Below are 25,955 nucleotides of genomic sequence, written 5' to 3' on the forward strand. Positions count from 1 at the left end.
GGGATACAAACTTCAGAAAATGGCCTTAATAGTGTTGTTATACTCAGGACATCTCAGAATACAGTTAATGGCATGCAGTGCCTTAAATATTAAAAATAAAGTTTGTGGAGCTTACCTTTATTCATGATTCTTTTGCCATTTTAACAGCATCAGCTTATAAACAGTGTTATAATAGTTCAGTGCCCTAAGCAAGCAAGCAAAATTACACTGTTTTAAGGGTATTTACAGTATTTATAAGCAGTCTGAACTGGATTTACAGGTATAAAAGGAATGTAAGTTTGTTGAAATTAGATATATGTGAAAATACGAGGCATCAACATGATCTGGTGCTTTGTGACTCTGTATTTCTGCACACGAACTCGACATGGAACAGAAGAAACAACTGGATGTGTTTTACGTGCATAGTCAGACCTTCTTTGTAAAAACAGCTGTGGTCAGCTAAGGTGTTGGCATCCCTCAATTGGCAGGGTCTGCCCTTCATCCAGAGATAACCGTCCCTTCAACAAGTGACTTGGCAGTGAAGTAGATGAGGGATATTCATGAGGTTCATTTTGCAGTGCTTCCTGACTTGGTCTTAGGTGGCTCTCCCTGTCCTGCATTATTTCAGTGATGTTCTTTGGGTAGTCTTTGAACAAAGGCTGCTGGATCCTTTCATTCAAGTATACTTCTCTATGTGAAAGCAGGTAGTTACATGTGAGAAGAACATGTTTTATGTGACCAGAACAAGTTCAAGAGGAGGATAAACTTCAGCCAGTTCATTCCTGAAACTGGTATAGCCTCCTGACTCAGAGAAGCACTTCTGAATATTTTACTCCTATACCCCTTAGAAAGGATTTACACCTTTGCCCTTCTGTGTGCTGTGTAACTACTATTGAAAAATTCAAACTAACTTCTGAAACATGCGAGTTGACTCGACATGATAGTGATCTCTATTAGTGATCGATGCCCTGTGATTGATGTTCAGCATATATGTTTCTTCTCTTTCACAGCATCACTGTAGACAGTGTGGAAATATCTTTTGTGCCGAGTGCTCAGCAAAGAATGCCTTAACTCCTTCTTCTAAGAAGCCTGTCCGAGTCTGTGATACTTGCTTTAATGACTTGCAAGGATAACTGGCTATCGTGAGTGACAAAGAAATGTTACACTAAAATTTATAATTTCTGTTGATGCACTTCGTTCAGCACTCAGACTACTATTCAGTTTGGACAATGATTGTAACACTTGGCAAAATTTAGTATATTTTAAAATGTTTATTGATACCAAGTAAAACTATTGTATTTTTTGTGAGACATGGGCTCAGATCATCCATAGCTTATTGCCATTTATCCTGGAAAGAGCTTCTATGTCTAGCTTAGAAATACCCAGTTATTTGTAAATAAAGTTTAAACAGAGGAGTAACAATGTATTTTTTTATCTTTTATTTTTTTGTTCAAGAGAAACAGTGTTTATGTGATATTGCAGTTTATTCTTGTTTCCTTCAAAAAAAAAGGAAGATGCAAAACCTTGTGAGGATTTTATGTATCAAATGTTGCTGTAAAAGCGTAATTAATTGTTGCATTTGATTGCATATCTAATGTTCTTTATAACCCCTTGTGAATTTGTTTCCTTTCTATCTCTCTGGTTCTTGGACTTTCTCTCTGAAGTTAGAACTCCACAGTGAGGGTAACAGCTGGACTTGACTCTAACTCAGTTTTATTTGCCCACTTAGAACTTGTTGTAGTATCAGCACCTGAGTCCTTATCCAACTACAGTGCTTGGATACTGGAACATCTTTACACATACTGTATTGCATAGTTTGTGTGTGTGTGTCTGAGAGAGAGTATGTGTGAACAAATGATGAGACAAAGTTTAGCTGGCATTGTAGGTATGTTACATGATGCATTACGACATTCCATCCTGTATTGATTGATTTCACTTTTACATATTCAGTTGGTTGGATTTTAATGTTCCAGAAACCCTTATATGTGGGTTTTAAAAAGCAAAGAAACAATACTGGTAGTAGCCTGTAGCGCACCTCTCACCCTGCCAATACCCTGGAAGCCCTGAGAGGTCCTTGTGCTTCTCGGGGACATCCAGACGCTAGGTATCCTACTAAGAAAAAGTCTTTTTTGAGACTGCTGCAGTTTATCTGACCTTTTCTTCTGTCCCTTCCCTCAGCTTTTGGTGGAAGAAGCTGAACTCCTGCTACACCTAACAAACCTCAGTTTTCCATTGCTCCATCTGACCCTCGTTGTCAGGGGGTCTTAAATGTTACGTTAGTCGTGTGATTTAGTCCATTCAGAACGCTGGTGTGAATGTCCTGCTACTGGCTTAGTTGTAAGCCAAACAGCTCTAAATAAGAGGCCAATATATATGTCTTTAGATATTTATTCATATTGTCTTTTCTGTACTTGCAACAGAGGTTTCTTATAGAGTTCACGTAGGCTCCAAAATGCTTTTTTGTTGTGACTTTATTTACACCTGTTTGTTCTTGCCTGCCTGCCTGTCTTTAACTTTTCTTCCCTTTATATCTGGTATTTCAAAAACCTTAAGGTTATTTCTTTCGAGCGGGGGTTATGCCTTCCAATATTTAGGGACCCTTTGTCTTAAATGCCCTAATAAATTCCCCACACCCCCAGCCCTTCTGTGTCTTAGAAAATTTTGCTAGCTGTTCAGAGAAAAGGACTGTGTCCTGAATTCCTCTACTTTTTGCCCAAGGTAAGGAATCAAATTCTGTAACAGTGGTGGAAGCTTAGCCATCGTTAGGCAGGTTTGTTTGCTTTTATCTATTGACAGCTCTTTATGTGAATGAAGAAGAGTCTCTTTTATGAAAAATGTCTAGTCCTGATTAACTCTCAAGTGAAAAAACTTCTTAACCCCTCTTCTCCAGAAGTAGTGATCTGTATGTTTCATATCCCTTCTTAGCTTACCTGTGTAGTTCTACATTTGCAGCCTCAAGGAGTCTTCCTCAAGAATGTGTCTTAAAATTAAATTCTTATTTCCCAAAAGCCAGCTGAATTATGTAACTGGTTTTCCTCGCTGTAAAAGGGTTTGGGATACAACCGTGGTTTATATGAAATACTGACCTGCCTTTCTGGTTCAAACTTGATTGTTGCTTGCTGAAAAGAAACAATTGCTGCAATGATTCCATATGAACAGAGCCTCTGGACTCGCTGTTTCTCCTCGTCAGCGTAACCGTTTGGCATAAGAATCTTTTGAATAGAAAATATGAATAGAATCTCTGCCTCTGGGAATTGTTTTTCTACTTATTTATTGAGAGAATCCGAAGAGTTTGCTTTCAAGCCTTTCTTTGTCTGACACGTGACTTCAGAAATGTGGGAAAAGTGAAGATGTGACCGTCGTGCTCCAGCCTCGATGTGCTCTGCCCCGTTGTGTGACAAGCGGAGCCTTGTGCTGCTCTCAGGGTGAAGGACAACCACGTGGAGCAGAAGCGATTTTGAGAGGGAAGAGAGGAGCTTCCCATGACTGCACAAGGACAAAATGCGTGAGGCAGAGGAAGAGGGAAAACTTTCAGGGGGAGCAAGGAAGATGGTTCAAAGACTCACTTGTATTCAGGCATTTTGCTTTTGAATGGGAACGCGTGAAGGGTGAGGAGAGAGCTCTGCAGTAAAGAGGAAGCAGTAGAAGCTGTAGTAGGGTTGTTCTTAATTCAGCCTTTTGGGATGCCTTGGTGTAAAGACAAGCAGAGTCACCTCACTCAGCTGGCTGCTGAAGCAGTGTGGTTGGTTGACCGCAGATCAGACCTTGGTCTGGAGCTCCTCAGCTTCAGGGGCAAAACCAGCTCCATTTCTGAAGGTTGCTTTGTGCTGACCGGTTTATACGACCAACTTTTCGAGGGGATGGAAATGCTTTTCAAATACACATTTGTAGAAAAAAGGATTGTTAAAATCTGGAGGAGCAGTGGTGGGGTAGAAGCTTTCATGCTTGAGCTTTGAGCCTGCAGTAACAGGTCAGGATTTCTACAGCTTTTCACTGGAGTAAATTTATGACTCCATTGCTAAATCTTATGCTCCTTCTTTTGTGCTTCTGATTCGTAGTGCTGGTCTGTATTTGTTGACAAGTTGATGGCTTACTAGACCCTATAATGCCCTTGGCCTCACTGCCAGGTTGGAAGTTTTGCTCAAGCTCAGTAAAATGACCTGTGAGATACATAATAAAGGAAACTGGAACGTGAAAAGCTTTGTATTTATAAATCTGCTTGCAGAGTCTGACTGTTTTGATGGGCATGTTTTGGTAGGAGTGTGGGGTTTTTGTTGCGCTGCTTTAAAATATAAATAATAGGAAAACCTAGTAAAAAGCCTGGTAACTTTTACCACTCTGAGTTAAAGGATTCCGGACAAAATAGTTTAATGCACTGATTTTTCAGCCTGCGAACACAGGAACAACAGGAAAACCTAATAAAATGGCAGAAGAGACGAGAGCCTTGGAACTGGAGGACGCACAATGATGTGTTTTAACAGCCTCTAGCAAGAGCCAGATTGCTCTGATTCACTGAGGAGAGGCCGTTACAGAGCAAGAGGTGGAAATAACGGTACAACCAGCGCTTGAACCAGTAGGTGTGTGCGATCCTCAAGCTGCCTTTGATTTCTAGCCATTACCACGGCATCAGGAATGGGACAGTGAAGTGTGGAGTTTGTTCCTGAAACTGTCCCCTCTGCAGGACACTCCATCCGCATTCAGAATTGCTGGGGGAGCAGACTATGAGAGACCAGCTGCTACGGGGGCTGAGACGAGCTACAGAGGCAATCGGAAAAGTGTAAAAGATAGTCTTGTTAAGGATGGGGAGAGGTTCTTTAACTTCCTGGAGACATCACCTCACTTGCCAGTCAAAGAGCCACAATCCCTCGCGTTGTTGCCTCCAAAATGCCAGATCCTACTGTTCTACGCCGGCCTCGTGTCAGCAATACATGCTTCATCCTTGTGTCCTGCAACCCCTCTGGAGGCAGGTAGCGTTGCAGAGGTCAGTGACAGGCTTTTTTGATCTTGGCTGGCTGCACTTCACTGTTATTTATTTCTTCTCCCCATGTATTCCTTCCCTCCGGTAATCTTCCCCTTTCTGCAAAGGTTGAACAAAGGGGATAAAATTAATGAGTCACAGTAGGAAAAGTTGCTGTCTGCAGATGAAGAGACAAAAGGAATTTTCTGCTGCAGCTTCCAACAGAGGCAAGAGGTTTAGAGGGATCTTGTTTTTCAGCTGGCTTCACACTCTGGCACAAGAGTCCAAGGCTTGAGGGTACAGTGTGGGTTTTTTTCCTCTGTTTTTCGAAGGTATCAAGTAACCAAGTTGCCATGGAGTGTGGAGCGCTAGGTACACAAGAACAACAAATAACTATTTTTGTTGGGTTTGGGACGATTAGGATTATTTGTGAATCCTCACTGGAAGAGCTCTCTTAGTGAAGCAAGAAGGGATTTGGGAGCAGAAACCTTGCTGTGTTTGTATTACATTAGCAAGAACAATTGAGTCTCTCATGCTAGATGTAAGAGAAGTGACATTCCTAAAGAAGGGACCTGGAAAACTCAAGTACTTTTCTGGATTGTTAAATGTCAGTTAAATGCGAAGTGGGAACAAATGCTTGTTGCAAAACTTAAAAAATTTATGACCAGTACTCAGTGGCAGACAGAAAACTGCTGGAACTTAAGTTCAAACAGAATGTAAACTATGCCAAGAAGAATGATACCATGGTTTGAGTATGTTGAAACTGATAAATTACTCCTCCAAGTACCACCCCTCCCACTCCGATATTCTTGGAGGACTACGAAACATCACTGTCATTTGCACTACGCACTTTTTGCTCTCTAACTGTATATAATCTACAGTAAGTGGAATGGTATAATTTGCATTGCATGTGCTAGCTGTAATCAATGGACAGAAGGTTTATCTTCAGCTGGACTTTTCACTGTATTACATTTGGCCCCTTGCTATGTAAGGAGAATTGCACTCATAATTCCTTTGTACCAAAAATGCGATCATCATCTGTGAGCACATATAACAGCAAAACCCATGTAATCGCGCACACATTGTCTTTTTAGAGCTTCATTTTAAGATTATAAAATGAGAAAATGTGGATTTTATGTATTTTCAGGGGTCTTGCCAGTTGTCCAGTTCTTAATTTTTGAAGTCTTGACCTCAGCATCTCTTCTAGGATAAGTTTAAAATTATTGTCCAACCACAGCCTCTCCAAAAGCACTAAATGGTTTACTTTTCAAAACCAGCAATAATTGGATAGTAAAGTCCTGCCACAGAAACTCAGTTTTGGGGGATGGGTTGTTTTTTTTTTTTTAAGGGGCACTGAATAAAGAGGTTTTCTTCTTTAGAGAGAACATTAGATGCCACAAGATCACAATAATGAAGAGGATAGGTACTAGTTAATGTAATAAACTCTGCCTTTTGTCTGTAGCTCACCACATACTATGCACTCACTGTGCAGCAGATATAGGAGTATCTGCTCATTTGAAGATCACTGAAGCCCTGCTAACCCTCTTGGATCAACGTTACTATGAAAGCAGAAGCCTGGTAGGCGTGTTTTCCAATTCTTCCTCCCCCTGTGACCTAAACTAAAAGCAAATTCATCTGTATTTCCTGCCTTTTTTGGGTAAAGAGGTCTGGGAAAGAGTGTTCATCGTTACATGTCAACAGGCCAGTGCTGGCAGGTCCAGGCTCCTGCTGTTGGCTTTATGGCAAAGTACTCCATCGTATCACGCTAAAGCTTGATTCCTGGCACAAAAGGGATGTTTGAAAGAATGTCTCGCTGGGTTAGCAAATACCAGAACTTTTTATAGTAATGTGTCCAAAATGCTGCTTGTATAGGATTTGTCACTTTTGTAAGAAAAGGGGGAAAAAAAAAAAAAAAAAAAAAAAATCTTAAAACCCCACCATGTGATGCCGTTACATAAGATTTCATTTAAACTACCTCTCAGCGTGAAATTCAAACATTAGGTAAGTTTAATAAGATTTGCTCACCGTCATGTTATGTAAAAGTTATAGTGAATGCCAAAATTGCAAAAGTTTATCACCAAAAAGGAAAAAAGTTAAGTCTTTCTTTTTCTGTGTGTTTGAAAGTATCTGATAGTTTCAAGTTGTTGTAAACTCTGTTGTATTCTTTTAACTTCTGTAGTTTCAATCTTGCAAACTCTAGCTGCTGGACAGGAAATAAATCATAACCACAAGCTTACATAATCACGGTCTGCTGGATAAAAACAGTTTTGTATGCAGCTTTGTCATTTGGCTATAGATAGCCTCATTCACCAAAAGTACCATTAATTTAGTCGTCTCTTTTTTTCTTCAGCACTTGAGATGTGAACTTGATGAATGGTATTCTGTAATGGATGCGTGCCACAAATTATGTTGTCTTGTTTGCCTCTTTTCTGAATTTTAATGATGAGTTTATTATTGCAGATGTGAATATTGCTCATACAGCTTAATTTCTGTCTAACTGTATGAAATATAAATGGAAGAAGTTTTAAGTTCTTACCCAGTATTTAGAGGTAATGTATTATAATAGCCTTATGTTGCAGTTTTACCTACGGAGTACTGCACTTTTAAACTGGATCATACCACCTTGGTAGGTGTAGATAGCTTTTTTGCATGAGTGTGTTTTGGTTTTGTTTCTTTTTAATTGAATTTTGATTCTCTTAAGTTCTATTTTCAGTGTTTGTGTTTACTACTTGTGATCATGTAGTTGTGCCTTACATTGTGAAAGAATTTAGTCCAGCGTGCACTGTAATTCCTAAACTCTGCAGTTTGGAAGGTGGCTGTGGATTTGGATGAGGAGGTGACACCATGCATCAACCAGTTCTGTATAAACTATGATGAAATGTTATTGAAGTGTCATTTTTGTTTTCTAACCTGTTAAAGGAATGATTAATGACAATAAAAAAAAATAAATTAAGACCTTTCTAATAGACCAGTTCTGTCATTCAAAACTACCTTGCCCCATTTCAGACAGCAAAGGTACTTTGAAATGGGGGATATATCATTTTACAAATGAACTGTTGGGAAGCCACACATCTAAGAACAAGCTAAATCCTCCAGTTCCTTAGACTTACGGGGAACTGCAACAAAAGCTTTTGTGTTCCTGAGGAGGCAGTGATAATGACCGTTTTTCAAATCTGTTTTTTTCCCAGGTTAAATTCAGAGTAGTTTTTCCATTCCCAGTGACTGCACAAGGCTGCTGTGTATCCCGCGTTCAAAGTCCTTCTGTCACCGGCTGCGTTCAGACATCGCGTGCAATGCAGTCAGACAACTGGTGTAACTGGAAGACTCGGAAGTAGCACTTGTTTTAGTTCTTTAGACTAATGAAAGGCTTGCTTGTCAGATGGAAACCTCTCAGGGTGGAGCTGCGTTGCAGAGAGAAGCCAGGTGATTAACCTGTGTGTGTGATCAGTCCCATGACAAAGCCACTGTTGAATGGTGGGGGCATTCACGAAAAAAATGTATGTAGCTATTGAAACAGACCTTCCTAGGGGCTTTGTGTAGACAGTGGAGAAAGACAGAGAGAAGAGGTCTCCTCTGGGAAGTTAATTTCTGCCTCGACGGCTTTTTGAGGCATCTTTCTCTCCAGACCATAGAAGAGCCTGTTGAACTTATGTCTCCCTAAAGCTTATGTCTCTGTGTGTGAATACTTCCTTCCCCTCGGGTGTCCTCCTTGGAGATGTGCTGGCTTCCTGGAAATACTGAATCTCTGGGACTACTTAGTTGTCTGGTAAACTGAGCAGACCTGGCTTAAGGTTGTTTCTGCAAAAATACACAGAGATACAAAGCCCCCCCCTTGCTTCTGCCAGCGCACAAAGGGCAGAGCTTAGCCTGCCAGGTGTGACTTCTCTGGGCTTGAAATATCTTTCTGTCCTCTCCTCATTGGTTTCAAGATAGTGTGAGGTTCGTGGGGGGCACCAGGGGTGGAAGGGGGAGGTGTGACACGATGTGCATCTGAGCTTGGGGTCGCAGAAATTGAGCACAGCTGTGTAAGCCCAGGTGTGGCTAATTGGTTGCAGCTTGCGCGGTGTCCTGGAGCAGATCTGCCCTCTCCACCCTGTTCTGCTCTCCTGCCTTACACATTCACCACTTGGCACAGAGCCTGGGTGACTGTTCTTTTCCCAGGAAGCTGTGACAAAAATCTTGCCCATCACAGGCACAGGGGGAAGAGCAGGAATGTGTACCGCAGTGGCCTAGGCTGCATCTGGAGGGTGCTGAACCAGGTAAGTACCTACATACATACATATGTACATACATACAGCCTCCAGACCGTAGCTTGTATGTACAGATGAACCAGCTCGAGTGGATAAAAGGTACCACCACGTCCTCATCTGGGTGGCTTCTCTGTTCAGTTCCCCTGCAGTAATCTCTGACACCGAGGGGATGTTCTAAGGGCTAACTTTTCTGCTGAGGGAGACTAGTTGATTGGGGATGGAAAGCGGGAGAAGTGAGAGAGTCACTTAAAGTGGCTTTATGGCAGTCTCCTTTTCTCTCTTGACTATGACTAGTCTCGGGGGATCAGCCAAGACTAACCTGGTGAGAGCACCCTCCCTCCACGTTAGTAACCTGCGTGAATGTTGCGGCAAGCAGTTCTAGGCTGTTCTGAGGATCTCTTCCAGTACCTCAAAAAGAGGGAAAGATGAAGTGATTAACATGGGCACGCTTCTGCTATGTGGACCACAGATCTGGGATAGCAGTGAACCATTGAATGGTTTAATGCAAAAGGAACACTCAAGTTTGTGAAGCAAACTGGAACTCTGAAGGCTGCAATGGGTGTAAACAATGCATAATGACAGATAATAAAGTTGTGAAAAACCTCAGGTAAAAAAAAAATCCCAATAAAGCAGGGCATCCTTGCACTTTTGTTCTTTCTTTTTATATACTCTGTAGCATCTCTAGTTTAACTGAATGTTGTATGCAATTATGACCTTTTTTCAAAGAAACTTTAAAAATCTTATTTTAAAAATTAATGAGGAGTCAACACAGTATCTGCTTTTACTGCTTCCACAAGCTCAGTGTTAATGCAAAAACCATCTCGTGATATTATAGTTTAGTAGGTAGAGAGGCATAACTATCGCGAGCTATGGCTACACGGTTTTAATTTCATTAAATTTATTAATGAAGTTTGAATGATCTCAGAATAACCCTTCTAGACTTTTCTGGTGAAGTCCCACTTTCTAGGAAATGACAAGCTGTATTAAAGCTTCCCTGGATGGCGAGAGCCTTCCCCTAGCTGAAGCAAAGGAGCATTTAAGAGCGGTACACTTATTGCATGGCTCATTTTCCCCTCCAGTATAATTCCTACATCCTGTGGTCAAAACTCCTCATTTCTGTCTAGTCAAGTCAGAAATCCGGTAGCTTCAGAAACTTCAGGCATGCTGGAAGAAATAACTGTCTTCCACTGGCTCTGTCGGTGCTGTGCTGACATTATTAAATTTCAGAGGATTCAGCTGGGAAGCAGAAAGCAGTGCTTTTCTTGGTTTCACGATGTGCGGTATAATTGGAGATTGCCGTTTCTATCTGTGACATCCATGTTTTCTGTAACAAGAACAAATAATTTGTAAACCACGACAATCTAAAAAAGTTCCAGTGATTCAGATACATAAACACCGAGAGCCACTTTAATTTAGCCTTTCTTGAGGTCCATGCTCATAATTCCTGAAGTGAACGTGAATTATCCCAGAACCGAGACTCTCCCAGTTGCTCAGGCTACTAGACACTGCTGGAATCTGTGTCTGGGGCCGGGGATTTCCAGTGAAGGCTTCCTTTTTGATTGGAAGGCAGGATTTTAATGCTCTGTTTGCTTGTAATGGTGAAGTTTGCTGCAGGCTATTTCACCCGGTTTTGTGTAATATTTATTAGTTTAATGCTGTCCCTGCAGTTTGGGCTCCCTGTTCCTCTGATTAAGACAGCCCCAGTGCTATCACCATCGCAAGTTCTGTCCCCCTCTGAGATCTGTCATGTGCTGCCACATGAATTTCAGTTTCTAGCATCACGCTGACAACGTTCAGCTCTATATCCGCTGTCATCCAGGTATGAGGGCAGGGGGTGATGGCTGGAGAGATGGATTTTAAAATACGTAACTTCCTTCTCTCTGCGCTAGTCCAGATGGTCTGGGTCATAGAAGCTGAGTTGTCTCTGAATTGCTATGATTAGATATTACAAATTAGTTGGCAGCAATACGAGCTTAAGGTCTAGCTGTGCTTCTCCCACCCCAGGGTTTTTATTTTGCCTAGTCGGGAGCTGCTCTCCCCGCTGTAGCGGGTGTAGAGACGCTGAGCTTTCACGCAAAGAGCCAGAAACGCGTGAGAAGGGGCAGCCTGCTCTACTTCACGCTGTGCTGGGGTTCATATATTTTGTTATTGACCCTGTCTGCGTGGGCGAACTGTCTGTGCCTGGCAGAGCAGGAGCCCGGCTTTGGCGTGGGGCTGTGGTGGTTGCTCTGGCCCCACTGGGGCTGCTGGTGGCAGAGGGTCCGATGCACTGGTGGTGGTGGTTACACAGGGGTTTGCCCGGCAGTAGTGGGCCCGCGGGAGGCAGGATTTAAACTGTTGAGCTTTTCGCTTCATGGAGCCGGTGCTGGAAAGTCTACCCTTCCGAGGGCTCGGAGCGCCCGAAGTCAACAAAACGCGGTAATGCCACCACATCCACGTGAAAAGAACCTTTCACAGCAGGGTTTTCTCCTTTGATTAACTGGGCTTGGGAGATGTCAAAAAGACGGTAGCCACCTGGTGAAAAGGCAGCTTTGGAAGGGAAAGGTAATATTTTAGTAACAGGAGAAGGGAACGACTTCTTGAGTAGATACCTATAGTAGATACCTATTCCAAGTACCAGCCAGTGACTTGGAAATGGAAAGAATTCAGGCATTGCTTTTCCCTGAAAAAGTCTATCTACTGCGATTTACTTTCAAGAATTAGTATTAGTGGTAGTCAAATTTCTGTGCATTCGGTATTAGAGAATGAAATTCAACTTACAGGAGAAAAAAACCACTTCCATGAAGTGCCTACCGCACTTTCAGATGTTACATACAGCGCTGTTACTAGAAGTGTGATGTGTGAAAATGAGGGGTAAATTTATGTAACAGTGGAATTAATCATACCATCTGTTCAATCTGAAATTGCAAGATGTGTGTCATGCGTAGATGAGCATGATACAGTTGTCTCGTCTGAGTACTACTGCATATGATTTGGGGGGGGTTGTTTTGGTGTTGACTTCTCTGGAGGGGCTGACCGTCTTCCTTTCTGTGACACAAGAAATGGCATATTATTTTTTTTTTTTGGTAATCAGAAATGATAATGTTTTTCAACAAGAATAAGACCTGCTATCAACCCTGATATAAAATCGGTATGTGTTCAACAGCAAAGATTCTGTAACAAATGTGTGAGCCAGAGCACTGGGGTGTTATTTTGTTTTGGTTTGGTTTTGGTCAAATGTCACAACTGTAACAGATTCTTATCACAGCATGGCCTGTGGCTGCAATCCTCCTTTAGGGAAAGCGTAGTTGTGTAATTAGAGAAGAAAAAAAAAAAGTGTGCTACTTACCTTGGCAGTCTCTGTCTGAGCTTGTAGCAAGAAAACTGCTATGCACTGATGATACCTATTTTCATGCTGTATTAGGAAGGCATTTCGCAGGCTGAAGACTGTGGAAAAATATAAAGAAATGATATAAATTCCCTCATGCAGCTATCAGTCTGATTTTATATCACATTGATTATAATTGAAGAAATGATATATGTAATCATCTTTTCTGATTCTTAATAGGGCAATGCACCCTTATAGGGTTAGGTTTTTTGTTGTGCGGGAAGCTTTGTTATTTCAAAAAGTTAATTCTGCTTGCATTTGTTTTGTTTTTAATTACTTTATCATTGTGCAGCTAAGGTGCAGGGCCAGGCACGTTACCAGCAGCCCTTCGGTTCCTGCCAAACTTCTGCAGAAGTTAATCGGTGACTCTGGGTATGACAGCAGCATCTCCTGGGTCCTTCAGATAACTTTGGGTGTTACGGGGCAGGTTTCCCTGCGAGGGGATAAATCGGCAGCAACGTCGCGTGTCTGGAGTGAAGGGGTGGCTTAAGTCTGCTGCAAAGCAAGTTTGGGGCAAGAGGAGGGGAAAGCATCTTCAGGCAGCCAAAATCCTGCGGCAGACGGCGGGTGTGCTGGTTGTGGCAGGGAGGAGGGCACGGTAACCTGTTGTAATGCACTGGATTTGCGCGGCGTTGCTTTTTTTAGCTGTAAACGTTGCTGTAAACGAAGCGACGGTGAGCGAGGAGCAGGATTGCCTCCCTGTGAGCGGTGGCCCTAAGCCGAGCCCCGGCTCCTGAACCCACGCAGCCCGAGGGGAACGCAGATCTCGAGCTGCCAAGACAAGGCAGCGTTTTTCTGAGTCTATGCTAGAGTTGACGTATCTTTTTGATAAACTTATCTACTTCATATAGTTTGCTCTGAAGCCTTGTACTAGGTAGAATATCTTGCTGCTGTGTAATGCTTCTTGTCCAAGCATTTCCAAGTGCTCTACAGTCAGACCGCAAAATGTTTCTGGAAGATAAAGTGTCCTATAATCCTAGTTTTATAGGAAAGGAAAGTGGAGCACAGACTGGTTAAATTGCTGCAGCAAATCAGTTAGCAGTGGATATTTGTAGCAGCAGAGGGGGTATGTCTCAGAACTCATGCCTTATGTCTGTCTGTGGTCAACAGAAAATAAACTTTACAGTCCGAAAAATGAATTTTCTAGGCAACGCTCAGCATCAGGCTCTCAGTAATGTTTTCTAAAAAAAATTCTGTGGCTGTAAAGATTACCAGTCTTTGATATAGCAACGTACCGGTGGGTCTGGCCCCTTCAAACTTAGTGTAAAGCATTATTAGTGGAGTGATAATAAGTAATTGCAAAGATTAAATCCAGAGCGGAATGTTAAAAGGAAAGTGGTTTCCTAATCAGAAAGTATGTTGCTGCTTATGATCTTCAGAGATGGGTTCCTACTAGTACACTTCCATGTAAAGTTACATCTCTTGTACAAGGTGCTGGCATTTGCAGATAGTTCTGCTTTTAGGGTAGCTTCCTAGTGTTAGGAGGACACCATTATATCTCTTATCCCTTCACTGATACGTAGCAGGCTTTGGGCCAGAATTATCCTGCATAATTATCAGCTTCCTGCCTGCTGCCAAAAGGGTATTTCTATGATATTGCAAGATACACATATTGTTTTTCTAGTCCTTGAGAGATCTCCAAAGTGAGATCAACCCTCACCAAACTAGTGGATGCAAAAGTACTTGTTAGATCAAAAATCAGGGTTTCATTTCTGATTAATGTGATGGATCACTAGAATTCACATGCTGCCCTTTCTGAGAACGTGCCAACTAATCTTTTACTGCCACCAGTAGTAAAAGTCTCCTTGAGACTACAAATAAATTGGCAGCATTCCCCAAGGCCACACATTCCTGACAATCTTTAATCTTTTCCTTTTTTTTTTTTTTCTTGTAAAGGGAGGACATTTTCCATTGACACTGCAAATTTTGTTTGGTTTTTTTTTTACGCAAAATGGTGGAAACCTGAACTGCAAGCTCCTGTTAGTCATTTTTCTCACAATTTTTATTGTACCCTGCTCTAAGGGGTCCTGGATTAGGATGGGGCTTCCAAGGTGTTACAAGACTACAGGGAAGCAATGGAGACTGCCATAGCTACAGCTGTAATAAGGCTGGTAGGAATATATGGGAGAGAAGTCGGGCAGCGAGTTCCAGAGTGTAGGGAAGGGCCATAACTGGTGGCCAGAGCCTGGGCTGGGATGCAGCAAGTAACTTTGTCTATTCTGCTGGTTGCAGCTGGATCATGGGGATAGAAGGACCCTGGTTAGAAATCTCTGAATGTAGGAAATGCTGACTTGGAAAAAAAAAAATCCCAAAACCTTATTCCCTTCTCCATTATGGCTTTTATGCCCAGTCTTCTATGTGCAAACTGGTGGCTGCACGCTCTCTCCAGCACCCAGAAGCTGTCGGCCTTGCGTCTAGTGGGGGTTTAGGCAGGAACATGGGGCTGCCCTCCCCTCCACCCTGCAGGCGAGAGGCGGCCGCTGCCTTTACTTAGTTTCTGCTGGGTTGGTAGGGAGACTTGTTAGGCAGACAGACAGTGCCTGGAGCATGTTTAAAAAAAGGTTATTCTTCTCTCTGTTCATCCCCCTACCTCATCTTTAGTCACTCACCTTTTATTGCCAATGTTTGTCTCCTATCAGCATTGATGCAGAATGCTAATTACTCTGGGTGAATATATTTGAAAGTTATCATAAATTTTACGGGCTCTAGGTTTATTTTCCATATCTTTCTATTTCCTACAGAACACTCTAGCTCCCTGAGCTTTTCCTCCCAGTCTTTAGGATTAGGATGGCTGACAGGCCCTGCAGCCCGGAGATTTGCTTTTCTCTTATTTCTTTTCGATATAGGAGGCTCCTGGGATGTGGGCAGCGTTAGACGGAGGTGTGTGAGAGCCTGCATGAGCGGCTCAGACCAAGGGGACGCCTGATGGTTTCATGCCTGCTCCCTCACCCAAGCTCTGATTTGGTGACTTGAGGGACGTTGTTTTGAAAGGGTAAAGCTGCTCACACTCTGTAGAGGTCAGTCCTCCTCACCCAAGGACACAGCAACAGAAGTTATTGGGGCAATTTCCCCTGACGATGCATTTGAAGCACTGGTGTTTGCACTCCAGGCATCTGGGGGTGGGTTGTGGGCAAACGGCGTCTTATCCTTTACGCTGCATTGAGGTGGTGGTAATGGGGACGTTCAAATGCCCACGGGCACGTACCTGTAACGTGGATGGGGTCAACGTTTTTCAGTATCAGTCTGTCTAGCGGGATGGGCTGGTCTAGGACTGTGCAAAATCCTCCCTCCCTTATGAAGGACTGCAGCTCAGGAGTGAGGGAAGGACAGACAGGGATTAAGCTGGTGTCTGAGCCCCCGTATTTCTGGGAATAGAAAATGAAGTTGGTTAGCTGGCTGTCTGCCATCTGCTCATGAAGTATACACGCTAAACAGCCCTAAATTATGTGTTTTCTCTTATCAAAGGTACTCAGGTTATTTGCCTGAGGAACCTCAGAAAAACTCATCGGTACCTGGAGTTCTCCTGCAAGGTCACACCTTGTACTAAAAAACCCCACAATTGAAGCACAATACAAGTCCACAGGCAAAAAAAAAGTCAGTCTAAGGTGCTCAAAGGTCTTTTTCCCCCCCTTCCCTCTGCACACACCCCCCCTTAATAGCAGGACTTTTTCTCTGTTCCTTGGAGGTGCGTTTCCCCATCTCCCCTTGCATACTTGCAAATTTTCTTAAGAAGAGTCATTATATCTCCATTTTAAACTAGGGGAAATCAAGGCAAAGAGAGGACACATACAACAGTTTTCTTAATTTTTAAACTTCTTTCCAACAGTTCTGATACCTTTGGGATAAAATTTTCTCAGGTTGCTGGACTGAGTCATGAGGGGAGCATTAGAAAACTTCTTACATTCTTGAAACTTCTGGTCTTTAGGAATTCAGCACATCAGAACACCAGGGAAATATTAAGGTCTTGTAACATAAATTCTGTAAGCATTTCTGTAATGTACTAAGCCTAGAAGCAGGGTTTGAATCAGTGTTATGGTTTGTTATTAGCATAAGGAGGTATCACCCATCCTTCATATGCCGATTAGTCATCTTGTATTTTTATCATTAGATCAATCTTCCAAAGTACATTCAAAATATTTACCAAGCTAAAAAACATAACAACTGCAACCATGTATATCTCTATCCATTATTACCTTTTTGTTACGTTTAATTTTGGTAATTAACAGGAGATCATCGAATAGGAAGAGGTAGGCATCAAGGAGTCTTGTGCTTTCTGAGGAGGAAAACAAAAAAATCAATTTGATGGTGTGATTATTGTAAGGAATTGCTACTTCTAAGATGAGGCACATCTATGAATCACTGCATCTTACAAACCGCTTCCAACAAAGAATCGTGGTTTCCAACATAGTACGCAACCACTCATCCCCTAGTCTGCACTCTTAAATGCAGCACATAAAAAATCATATGTCCCTTGATGATTTTGGCTGCTAATACTTGTAGCAGCTACCTCATTCTGAAAAACCAACTACTTGCCTGCCAGGAAAAGTGACCTAGATCACCTGGAATACCCACAAATACAACAACCGGCATGCTATAAATTGCTATAAATTAGCAAATCCTACCTGGCAAAAAGCAAACCTTCTGAAAAATGGCAGAGGTAAAGAAATAGGGAAGTGCCACCTTTTCCTGGTACCTTTAAATACTGGTATGCTGCCCTCTTCACAGGCTTTTGCAGCGATGAAATGTTAACTGATAGCATCACATAAGCCTTTCAAAAACTACACAAAATAGAGTTGGTTTATCTTTTGTTCCTAGCTTAGAAGTCATGACAATGTGGGGAATATAACAACAGATGTCTGTAAGAATGCTTCAAAGTCTTTCAGGCTGGTCTCCAAGCTGTGTTGAAAACTCAGGTATTATAATAAATAATAGGGAGCAATTTAACAAAAACAGGAGTAACTTTTTAAGCAACTTCCTGCAGGAAACCTGGACTCTACTGTATTTGCAGAGTTTGGTCCTTTGACCTCTTCCTTGTTTATGGCTCCTTCTATCCCTTTCCATGAATCTTTCTTTCATTTCCCTTTTTGGTCCCAACTTGCTGTCCTATTTCACTTCCAGAATCACCTCCTTTCTCTGCTGCAGGCTTTGTCCTTTATAATTTGTCCTCTGGTTACTCTCTAGAATGGGGCATCTCTGGGCATGAAAAGTAGGCATGAAACACCCAGCTGCTCTTCACAGCAAATGGGGTTGGTCAGAGCTATTGCTTCCAGGCAGTCCTGCAGGATCCTAAAATACTTTCTTGGGTGTTTGGTTCTGAAAGGTTTGGCTTGAAAACTTCTTGTCTCATTAATGTTGCACGAGGCAACATCAGCAACTACTGAAAATTCAGACTAGGTCATGGATCAGCTAGATGCACGGAGAACAAAGAAACTACCATGAGGACCTTCTTATGTGCCACTGGAGATTCAGAAGACTACAAGCAAGCAAGTTAATGTCTATTAGACATCATATAAAAACTATCCTTCTGTAAGTTTCTCTGAAGTCACAAACTTCATAGAGGGCTCTCCACAGCATCTCTTGTACAACAGTAGGCTTTTGTGGGTGTTACACAGGAAAGAATTACTTCTTGTAAACTCTGTCTCCTGCTGTGGACAAACTTTTCTGTGTCTTTGATTTATACTGTGTTCAGAGTCATTCAGTGGCAACAGGTGGAAGGAACCTGTGGAGGTCTCTGGTCCAACCCACTGCTCCAAGCAGGCCAAGCTAGAGCAGGTTGTTCAGGCAAGTTTTGAATATGTCCAAGAAAGGAGATTCTGCAACATCTCTGGTCCCCTGTACCAATATTTGACCACCCTAATCGTTAGCAAATTTTTCCAGATATCTAATGGGGGAATACCCCATGCTGCAACTTGCATTGTCATGTCTCATCCTTTCTCTGGGCAACTCCAAGATGCCTTTAGCTCCATCTGCCTTAAGCCAGCCATTAGGCAGTTGAAGACAAGGGTAATGTCTTCCCTGAGCCTTCTCTTCCTACACCTGATCAAACCCACTTCTCTCAGCTGCTCCTATTCTCAATTACAGGATTACAAAAAACCATGCAACTCGGTGATCTCGGTTTCGTTCAAGCACAGTTCACCTTAATACCAAATTTGTGTGAGTCTGTTCAGAGTGGTGACTTTAGGATATGTGTCTTTCTGTTGTGTAGCATTTTATTTGGCTTGTGATTTCATTTTTTTGTCTTGAGAAATACTTGATTCAGACACGTGGCCAAATGCCAGGCACTTTTATATTGCAGATCGCAGGCAGCTGGCTGTCTTGGTGGGTAAGAGTTATGCTCACACCTCCTTCTTCTCCATTTTCTAATTACATATTGCAGAAAGAACTGTGGACACCTGATGACCACCCTTACCTCCTGCACTGGGGGCTGATGTCTCACCAAGAGCACAGTGAGCGCAGAGGGAAGCATTGGCAGGAGAGGACTCGGTGGCTTTGTTTCTCCTCTGCCCGCCGCCCCCTAAACACCAGCAGCAACCTTTTCTTCTGCTCTCCATGTCCCCCCCGTTGTGCCTTCTCCTCTGCTACTGTAATTCTCCTCATGTGGGAAGGAAAACAAAAACACTGAAAAATGGACCATGTCCCTCTTGCTGCTCCCTTTATAACAGTAATAATGGTGGTGGGAGACAGAGAGCGTTGCGTGCTTATTCTCTTCCCCTCTGCTCCCGAGAAAGTGGTGAAGGAAATGGAAGACCATTGCTACGGCTCTGCAGCCACCACGGCACGCAGCTTCCAGCCTGCTTTCAGATGATGATCTCCAAATCGCCCGGGCTCTGGTTCCTGCTCGTGCCAGGAGAAAATCCTCCTCTCCTGCACACGTAGAGGTTCTGCAGCAGCTCCCCAGCAAGCAACCTGTGCCCTGCTACAAAATAGTGCCTGTGTGTCTGCAGACGTGGACTTTTCAGTATTTTTTCAGTGAAACACATAGCGGATACGGTGCCAGAGAGGTGAGGTATGTTGACATTGGTCCCGGGTATGTGGGGCACCTCGTATAGGACAGTCTAAACTTCAGTTTTCCTATTGCCACGCTGTTGAACGTGACAGTAAAACGCTCCCTTTGAGGGGCAGGCATTAACCAGTCAAGCTGATTTCTTCAGCACCTGGCAGACTGAACACCCAGATGTGACAATAAACAATCACGCCGATTACTCATCCTTTTGGCAGTTTGGCTGTTTCTCAGTCTCTCTCTGACAAGCTGTTCGTTTGTTTTTTTCTTTCCCGCACCTGCCCACATACTGCTGCAGAGGTTCATTCTGGACCTGCCGTAAGAAAATACGATTCTATTAAGCTAATTCCTGATACCGGGACATTTAGGGACGTTACCTGCTAGCGTTAGTCTCCCTTCATGAAGGAGAAGTCTGTTCGCTGAAGACAAAATGTTTTCACTGCTGTTGTTTTCTCTGATGCTTTGCTTCAAACACTTGACCCAAAAAAGAGAGAGAGACAGAATGGGGAATCTTCCATATCCAATGATGAACTGGGAGGCAACCGGCAGTTAAACAAACGGAGCACATGTGTGCTCTTATCTCAGGCTAAATACATCACACAGCTAATAACTGGCCATGGCTGTGTTTCTTCAGCAGTGCTACTGCTTAAACGTGTTTACGCTTTTGAAATGTTAAGCTGGGTTTTTCTTTTCTGGAGTGAGTTTAATGGTTTTTGCAGCCTTGCATGTTAACAGACATAATCCTTGAGGTGAGACCCACTTGCTGTTACCATAATGCTGCTTAAAGTCTGTCTGTATGGGTAAGGGGGCAACCACAGCAGAAAGGTGCACAGGTTTCCAGGTATGCTGTGTAATTTTCTGTAATGCTATTTAAATATAAGGAGAAATTTCTTTGGCTCCGCTTGAGGAGTGAAAGAGGCGAATAATTGCTACTCCGTATCCTTATAAAAAGGTAGTAATGCTTACATCTATCCCATTTCATTCTGCCCCCTAAAAGCAAATGCTGGAGAGTTCTCCTGGACCATACAATCGCATTTTCTTGGATGCTGGCTGAGAGCAACCCACGCTGCCATCCGAGGCACCGCGGGCAGCCCGCGTGTTCAGCCGCAGCGTTTGCAGGGCTCAGGCTGCAGCTGCTCCTGCTAGAGCAGAGCCATCGCCAGTAACTAGAATATAGACAGCCAGCCAACTTTAGACAACCCTATAAAGACAGATAGGAAACTAAAGCTTCCTCAAGGAAAAAATGCCCTTTAAAAAGCCGCTTACCTCTGGAACAAAGAATCTCTTGTCACGATCCCAGACCTGAGGCCAAATTATGACCTCTTGCAGCTGCCTGAACTTCTGAAAGTTGTCCAACCACTTGACTTTACCTTCCAGATCCCCTGAAATATGTGAAACATCAGTTATTGCCAAGGCTGGCAAAAACAGTCCTGTTTCTAGAAGATGCTGAACACTGATTTTCTCCAGTGGAAGCCAAAGTGCCTCACATGTGAAGCCCCGGATGAAATCTTGGCCTCATTATAAAAAGTGCCTAAACTCTGCTTAGGTCATCAGAGCCAGAATTTCAAGCCATGCATTCAAACATGCTTAAATTCACTGCTAAATGAAAAGGTTGTGTTTACTAATCTGACCGGGGAACAGGGGGAATCATATAAAACTCAATTAAAAGGTAATCTTAAAAAGTTCTTTAAAAAAAATAAATCCTGCCTTTCTAAACTGTCTAGGGTAGTGAGAGAAAAATCATCTTCAGTATATACAGCCTGATCAAAAGACTGTTTAAATGAATGGGAATTAATTTTGAGGGAGGTGGTGCCAGAAGTGACTGAAGTATTTAACTGGGATGGGGGCACCTCAGAATGTGAAAATTGGGGATGAAGTCTTTGCTGATTCAGGGCTGTTATGGGGAAAACTTTAATGGACCTGCAACTTAAATTCCAAGTTTGTGTGTTGAGTGATATTGCAAATAATGGTTTCAGACACACACACACATATACACCAGGAGGGGAATGCTGGGACTGCAAGTGTTCCTTATGTCGCTGATTCACTGATCAAAAAATGAAGGCAGATCTTTGCCAGGTGTCTGCGAATACAGAGGGGTCATCCCTCTATCTTTGGTTTCCTTGGCCCAGAGGTATCTAAACTGTGGAAGGAGCTATTTCTTTGCCAGTAATATTCCCTAGATATTTGGGGCCATACCTAAAACGGCTGTCCTCCCAGCAGAAGTCCCCAGACTAGTGACAAAACCATCTTCTTTTCCTATGGGACCCGTTCTGTGCTGAAAAATGTGCTCCTTGCGTGGCTGTTAGGCTAGACTCCTTGTAAGACTGGGCTAGAAGAGGAGGAACCTGAGTATCTCTTTTAGGTGGTAATTCTGTCATTAAGAGTATTTACCCCAGAAGAAGGAGCCCCAGATTTATCTGTCTTTAGAAGCCTTTAACTCTCTCTCTGCCTCATCTCCCGGGGAGATGCTCGAGCCTTCAGCCTCCAGGATGGGGAGAAGGACGGTGGCAGAGAGCGAGCCACCGTGCTGGGTGGCTGGAGGCCCTGGTGTGCTGCTGGTGAGGACGAGGTGCTGCCCCGCTCCTCTCCCTGCCAAGAGTGGCAGGAGAAGTGTTTTGCTGATGGACTGTCTTGTCTTTGATTTCAGTGGAGGCTGCAGGAGGCCTTCTGGGGAATAAACCTATCTGCTGGTGTACTGTATGACCATAAGACACTTAGAGATGCATTTATAGCTTCCTGAACGAGGCTGAATTACTAAATTATTTAGAATTAATAAATTATTTACTTGAAACAAAATGCAGGGGAAAAAAAAAATCCTGGACCAACCCCTTCTTTTTCCACAATAGCTAGAGAAAATCTGTAGCTGAGAGAGCTCTTCAGCTACTTTACATGGTAGGACCCTGTCATTTAGTGGAAGGTCACTGACATAATATTCCCCTTGTGAGTGCAGTTCTATCCTATTAAGGATTAGCCCTAACAAATCCTCCCTAGACATAAATCCAACTCAAAGACCTCTTTGTTCGAGATCTTTCTTGATTTGTTCCAATTTGTGCTCTGCTGTTAATTGTTTGCCTGTCACTGCCGATGATTCTGAGCAAATACAAGTGACTCACTGATTTGGGAGTCCTGTGACCTTGCTCAGAGAGGCTTTGACAGAAGAAGGGTGGCACCAATCATTTCCTACAGAATGAGGAAGGGCTCAGGGTTGTAGAAAGGCATGTACATCCTCATTGCATCTCTGCAGGGAGACCGGCCCCATTCACGCTCAAAGGACGCGTACAAAAAAACACATAACTTGCTAATTGTTAATGGCACGCTTGGCTTTTAACCTTAGCTACTTACGTATGGACTTTTCCACCTTCTCTTTGAGGGACCAGATAAAGCCTTTCTCTGTTTCGTCAGTGCTCCTCTTCCAGATGTTGTCAAGGAGGAGCGGGTAGCGCGTCAGGCGATGCAAAGGAGCGACCAGCAGCTCCGGCAGATGCAGCCTCCTGCACTGTTCGTTTTGTTCGCACCACTGCTGAAGACAAGGAAAACGGCCTTAGGCCTCAGCTTGCTCCCTGGCAGGGAGGTACCAAAGAGGTTTCTGCGTCAGCAGCTGACTGTAATGAGACAGGGACAATTAAAGGTGAACTTCTCGCACAGCGAGAGCAAGGGTAGTGTAAAAGCTCTGTATGGGGGGAATTGCATCGCTCCTCCAGGTTCACTTTCTGCATTGCTGCTTCCCAGTGCTTTTAGATGCTGTGGCCATGCTCGCAGATCAAGCAGCACTCTTAATTATCTACCATTTTAATTTCATCAGAAAAGCCTCAGATACGTTTGAGGCCCACCTTAGGTTTTAGGGTCACCTGCTACTTCCCACTGGGGAACTTTTTCCTAGGTGTGAGCGTATCCTTCTTGGGGATTTCCATGAGAAATCCTTCTCGGAGAAAAAGCAATGTGAAACTCCCTGGCCCTACAAGCTGCAGAGTTCGGCTACTACAAAGAGGCGTCCTCCCACGCCGGTGAGAAAAGCCCGCTGCCTCAGGTTTCTCTTTCTAAGTCGGTAATGTAATGATTCTAATGATCAATCTTAAGTATTCTCAGGACACGCTGGCCTGCTAAATACTAAGTGAGAAAGAGCAGAACCCTCTCTCACCGCTGCACTGGCTGGAGTTGTCGCTCCAGGCAGATGCGGTGTTGGCAAAGACAGAACCCACTCTAGTGCTGTAACTTTACAAAGACATCACTGATGGCTCTTTCCAGCCTTAGAGGGAGGTAAACGCTCACTTACCGGTAGTGTTTTGGTACCGAGTTCTATATTTCCTTTATCTACGGTTAAGCAAAACCTGTCCGAGGAGCTGAACCGCTGCCCTTGCAGAGGGGTTGCTTGCTGTTCTGTCCAGGATATTCCTTCATCCCTGCGGGCACTTGGGTCAGCAAATACCCGTGAGCGAGGAAAACAGCCCGGCTTTCTTGCCAGGGCTCAGCCAAAACCCGCCCCGCTCTCTCATCGCCGGCTCCCCAAGACACACGAAAGCACTGATGTGTTCCTGCATTTCTATTCCCCTTGTTTTGGCTTTTATCATATCCTGCTTCCCTTAAGCAGAAGGACGCCGTCGTAGACTTCTTCAGTTTTGAGGTTTGGGTATGTCACTGCTGACGTGGCACAGCGTAGAGGCTGGGGGCTGGTTTGTACCCAGGGAACGTGAGCCCTCTCATCTGCTAAAGCATATAATACGCTACAGACTGTGCTCCCACCCAACAGCTAAACCAAGCTGATATGCAGGACGTGTATCAAAGTAAAACACTTGAGAGAGATTTTACAATCTGGCTTGATTTTTGTTTCTTTTTTTCTGTAGCCATTTCACTTTGTTAAGGTGGAGGTCACCAAGTCAAGGGATTACGCGTGAAACATCTGAATGATAGAGGCTGGCGGAACATATTTTCTGCCTGCAACAATGCAGCCAGTTGTTCCCTTCTGGCTTCTCCCTCTTGCTTGTTCTAAATTACAAGTATGGACTTTCACACGCGCAAGGGAACCCACGCTCAGAAGTGTGATTTCATATCTGTGATACCCTCTGCAGTTCAAAAAAAATCTGTGTAAAATGCTATTTACACAGTTTTGCTTCCAATGAACTCTCCTAGTCTGCTGTTAAAATCCTGTCATAAGGCAGGAAGGTTGAAGACAATAACAACAACAAAACCATCACTTTACTTTCAGGTAGATGCCAAAATCTTCTCTCTGTCTCAGGTTTTCCAAGTAGAAGACAGCGGAGGTATAATTAAGGCAATAAATCTGGTGTGTCTGGCAGAGGTCACCCTGGAAAAACTGCAGAAAAGACTTGGAAACTTATCAAGAAAGAAAAATGTCATGACAAAGGGAGGAACAACAGTTTTGGTTTTGTAATGTGCATTTTACCTGAGATTTCCTCCTGCCTAGGAAAATAGAGGAAGAGGGAAATGGGGAGTTAAAAAAAGTAAAGGGCAAGTTAAAAAGCAGTGAAAGTGGGAAACTAGTAAAAAACCCACATCAGTGCTCAAGCAGTGCATGGGAGCACAGTTCTAACAGCTCTGCAGAGGTGTGAAGCATTCTTAGACTTGGTTCTCATTAAAAATAAATAATGTGAAATTCATGTAGAAGCTGAAGATAAAAACCGCTATCTATGCAACAGCTTTACATGACCTCATGTAACGTGTCCCTTTATATCCGAGTGTGTTAGATAGCTCTTAGAAATGTTGAATGCTGTCCGTGATAAAACTCACACAAACATTATCGATAAGAACGCCTGAAGTCGGAGGTAGTGGGGGTGAGAAGCCAAGCTCTACCCTGCCTTTCCCTTTTTGAAACCCTAACCCTGAGGTAGGGTCTGTTTTAGCATTTTCCCAGAAGTTTTCTAATGGCCTCTACTGCTCAGGGAAGTTCAGGTCCATGAATTGATTTTCTGTCTGTATTAATATTTCCAACTTTTCAGTCATTGGGAAGCTGTGTGGGAACTAGAGGCAGTCGGACAACCGCCTCGTTTACCACGCAGGCTGCCCCGAAGGGTCGCAGGGCAGAGCTTGGCAGCGGCAGGACAGCCCTGGCTGTGCTTGGCCAAGAGTGCAAGAGGTATTTCAGTCCCATCGAGCTCTTAATTAAGCACTTAAATACGCCTGCGGGTCTGGTCCGCGGAGTAAAAGAAAGATCTATGCGATGGAGTGGAAGGAGGCAGGGAACATCCAGCGGTGGGGCTGGGATCTGGTCTTTTCCTCGGGGTCTGGGCTGCTGTTCCCCAGGAAGGGAAAAATCTTTCCACAATTTGTTCCACATCCAGAGCACCTTTCCACGACCACCTCAAACTTGCCAATGAATAAAAAGAAAAACATCCTGCTGGCAGAAGGTGCTTGAGGCTGAGACCAAACTGCCTGTGACAGACGGCA

At 43.5% G+C, this 25,955-nt stretch overlaps 2 protein-coding genes across 6 annotated transcripts in view; one reads left to right on the forward strand and one right to left on the reverse strand.

The window, feature by feature from the left end:
- EEA1 (early endosome antigen 1) overlaps nucleotides 1-7,891 on the forward strand; it is a 78,141-nt gene extending 70,250 nt beyond the window's left edge. For all 5 annotated transcript variants that reach the window (XM_069773346.1, XM_069773345.1, XM_069773348.1 and 2 more), the window contains one exon: nucleotides 990-7,891. In XM_069773346.1, the coding sequence (XP_069629447.1) occupies nucleotides 990-1,112 (123 nt within the window). In that variant the 3' untranslated portion in view covers nucleotides 1,113-7,891. The remainder of the gene's footprint in view (nucleotides 1-989) is intronic.
- Nucleotides 7,892-10,391: 2,500 nt separating this feature from the next.
- Nucleotides 10,392-25,955, reverse strand: part of PLEKHG7 (pleckstrin homology and RhoGEF domain containing G7) — a 32,246-nt gene continuing 16,682 nt past the window's right edge. The window contains exons 9-16 of the mRNA XM_069773395.1: nucleotides 24,751-24,864; nucleotides 22,896-23,070; nucleotides 20,820-20,935; nucleotides 19,931-20,027; nucleotides 16,747-16,826; nucleotides 15,759-15,918; nucleotides 12,515-12,612; nucleotides 10,392-10,510 (exon numbers count right to left, since the gene is read on the reverse strand). Of these exons, the coding sequence (XP_069629496.1) occupies nucleotides 10,403-10,510; nucleotides 12,515-12,612; nucleotides 15,759-15,918; nucleotides 16,747-16,826; nucleotides 19,931-20,027; nucleotides 20,820-20,935; nucleotides 22,896-23,070; nucleotides 24,751-24,864 (948 nt within the window). The 3' untranslated portion in view covers nucleotides 10,392-10,402. The remainder of the gene's footprint in view (nucleotides 10,511-12,514; nucleotides 12,613-15,758; nucleotides 15,919-16,746; nucleotides 16,827-19,930; nucleotides 20,028-20,819; nucleotides 20,936-22,895; nucleotides 23,071-24,750; nucleotides 24,865-25,955) is intronic.

The sequence above is a fragment of the Haliaeetus albicilla genome, chromosome 28 (assembly GCF_947461875.1).
Source record: "Haliaeetus albicilla chromosome 28, bHalAlb1.1, whole genome shotgun sequence".
Classification (NCBI taxonomy): Eukaryota; Metazoa; Chordata; class Aves; order Accipitriformes; family Accipitridae; genus Haliaeetus; species Haliaeetus albicilla.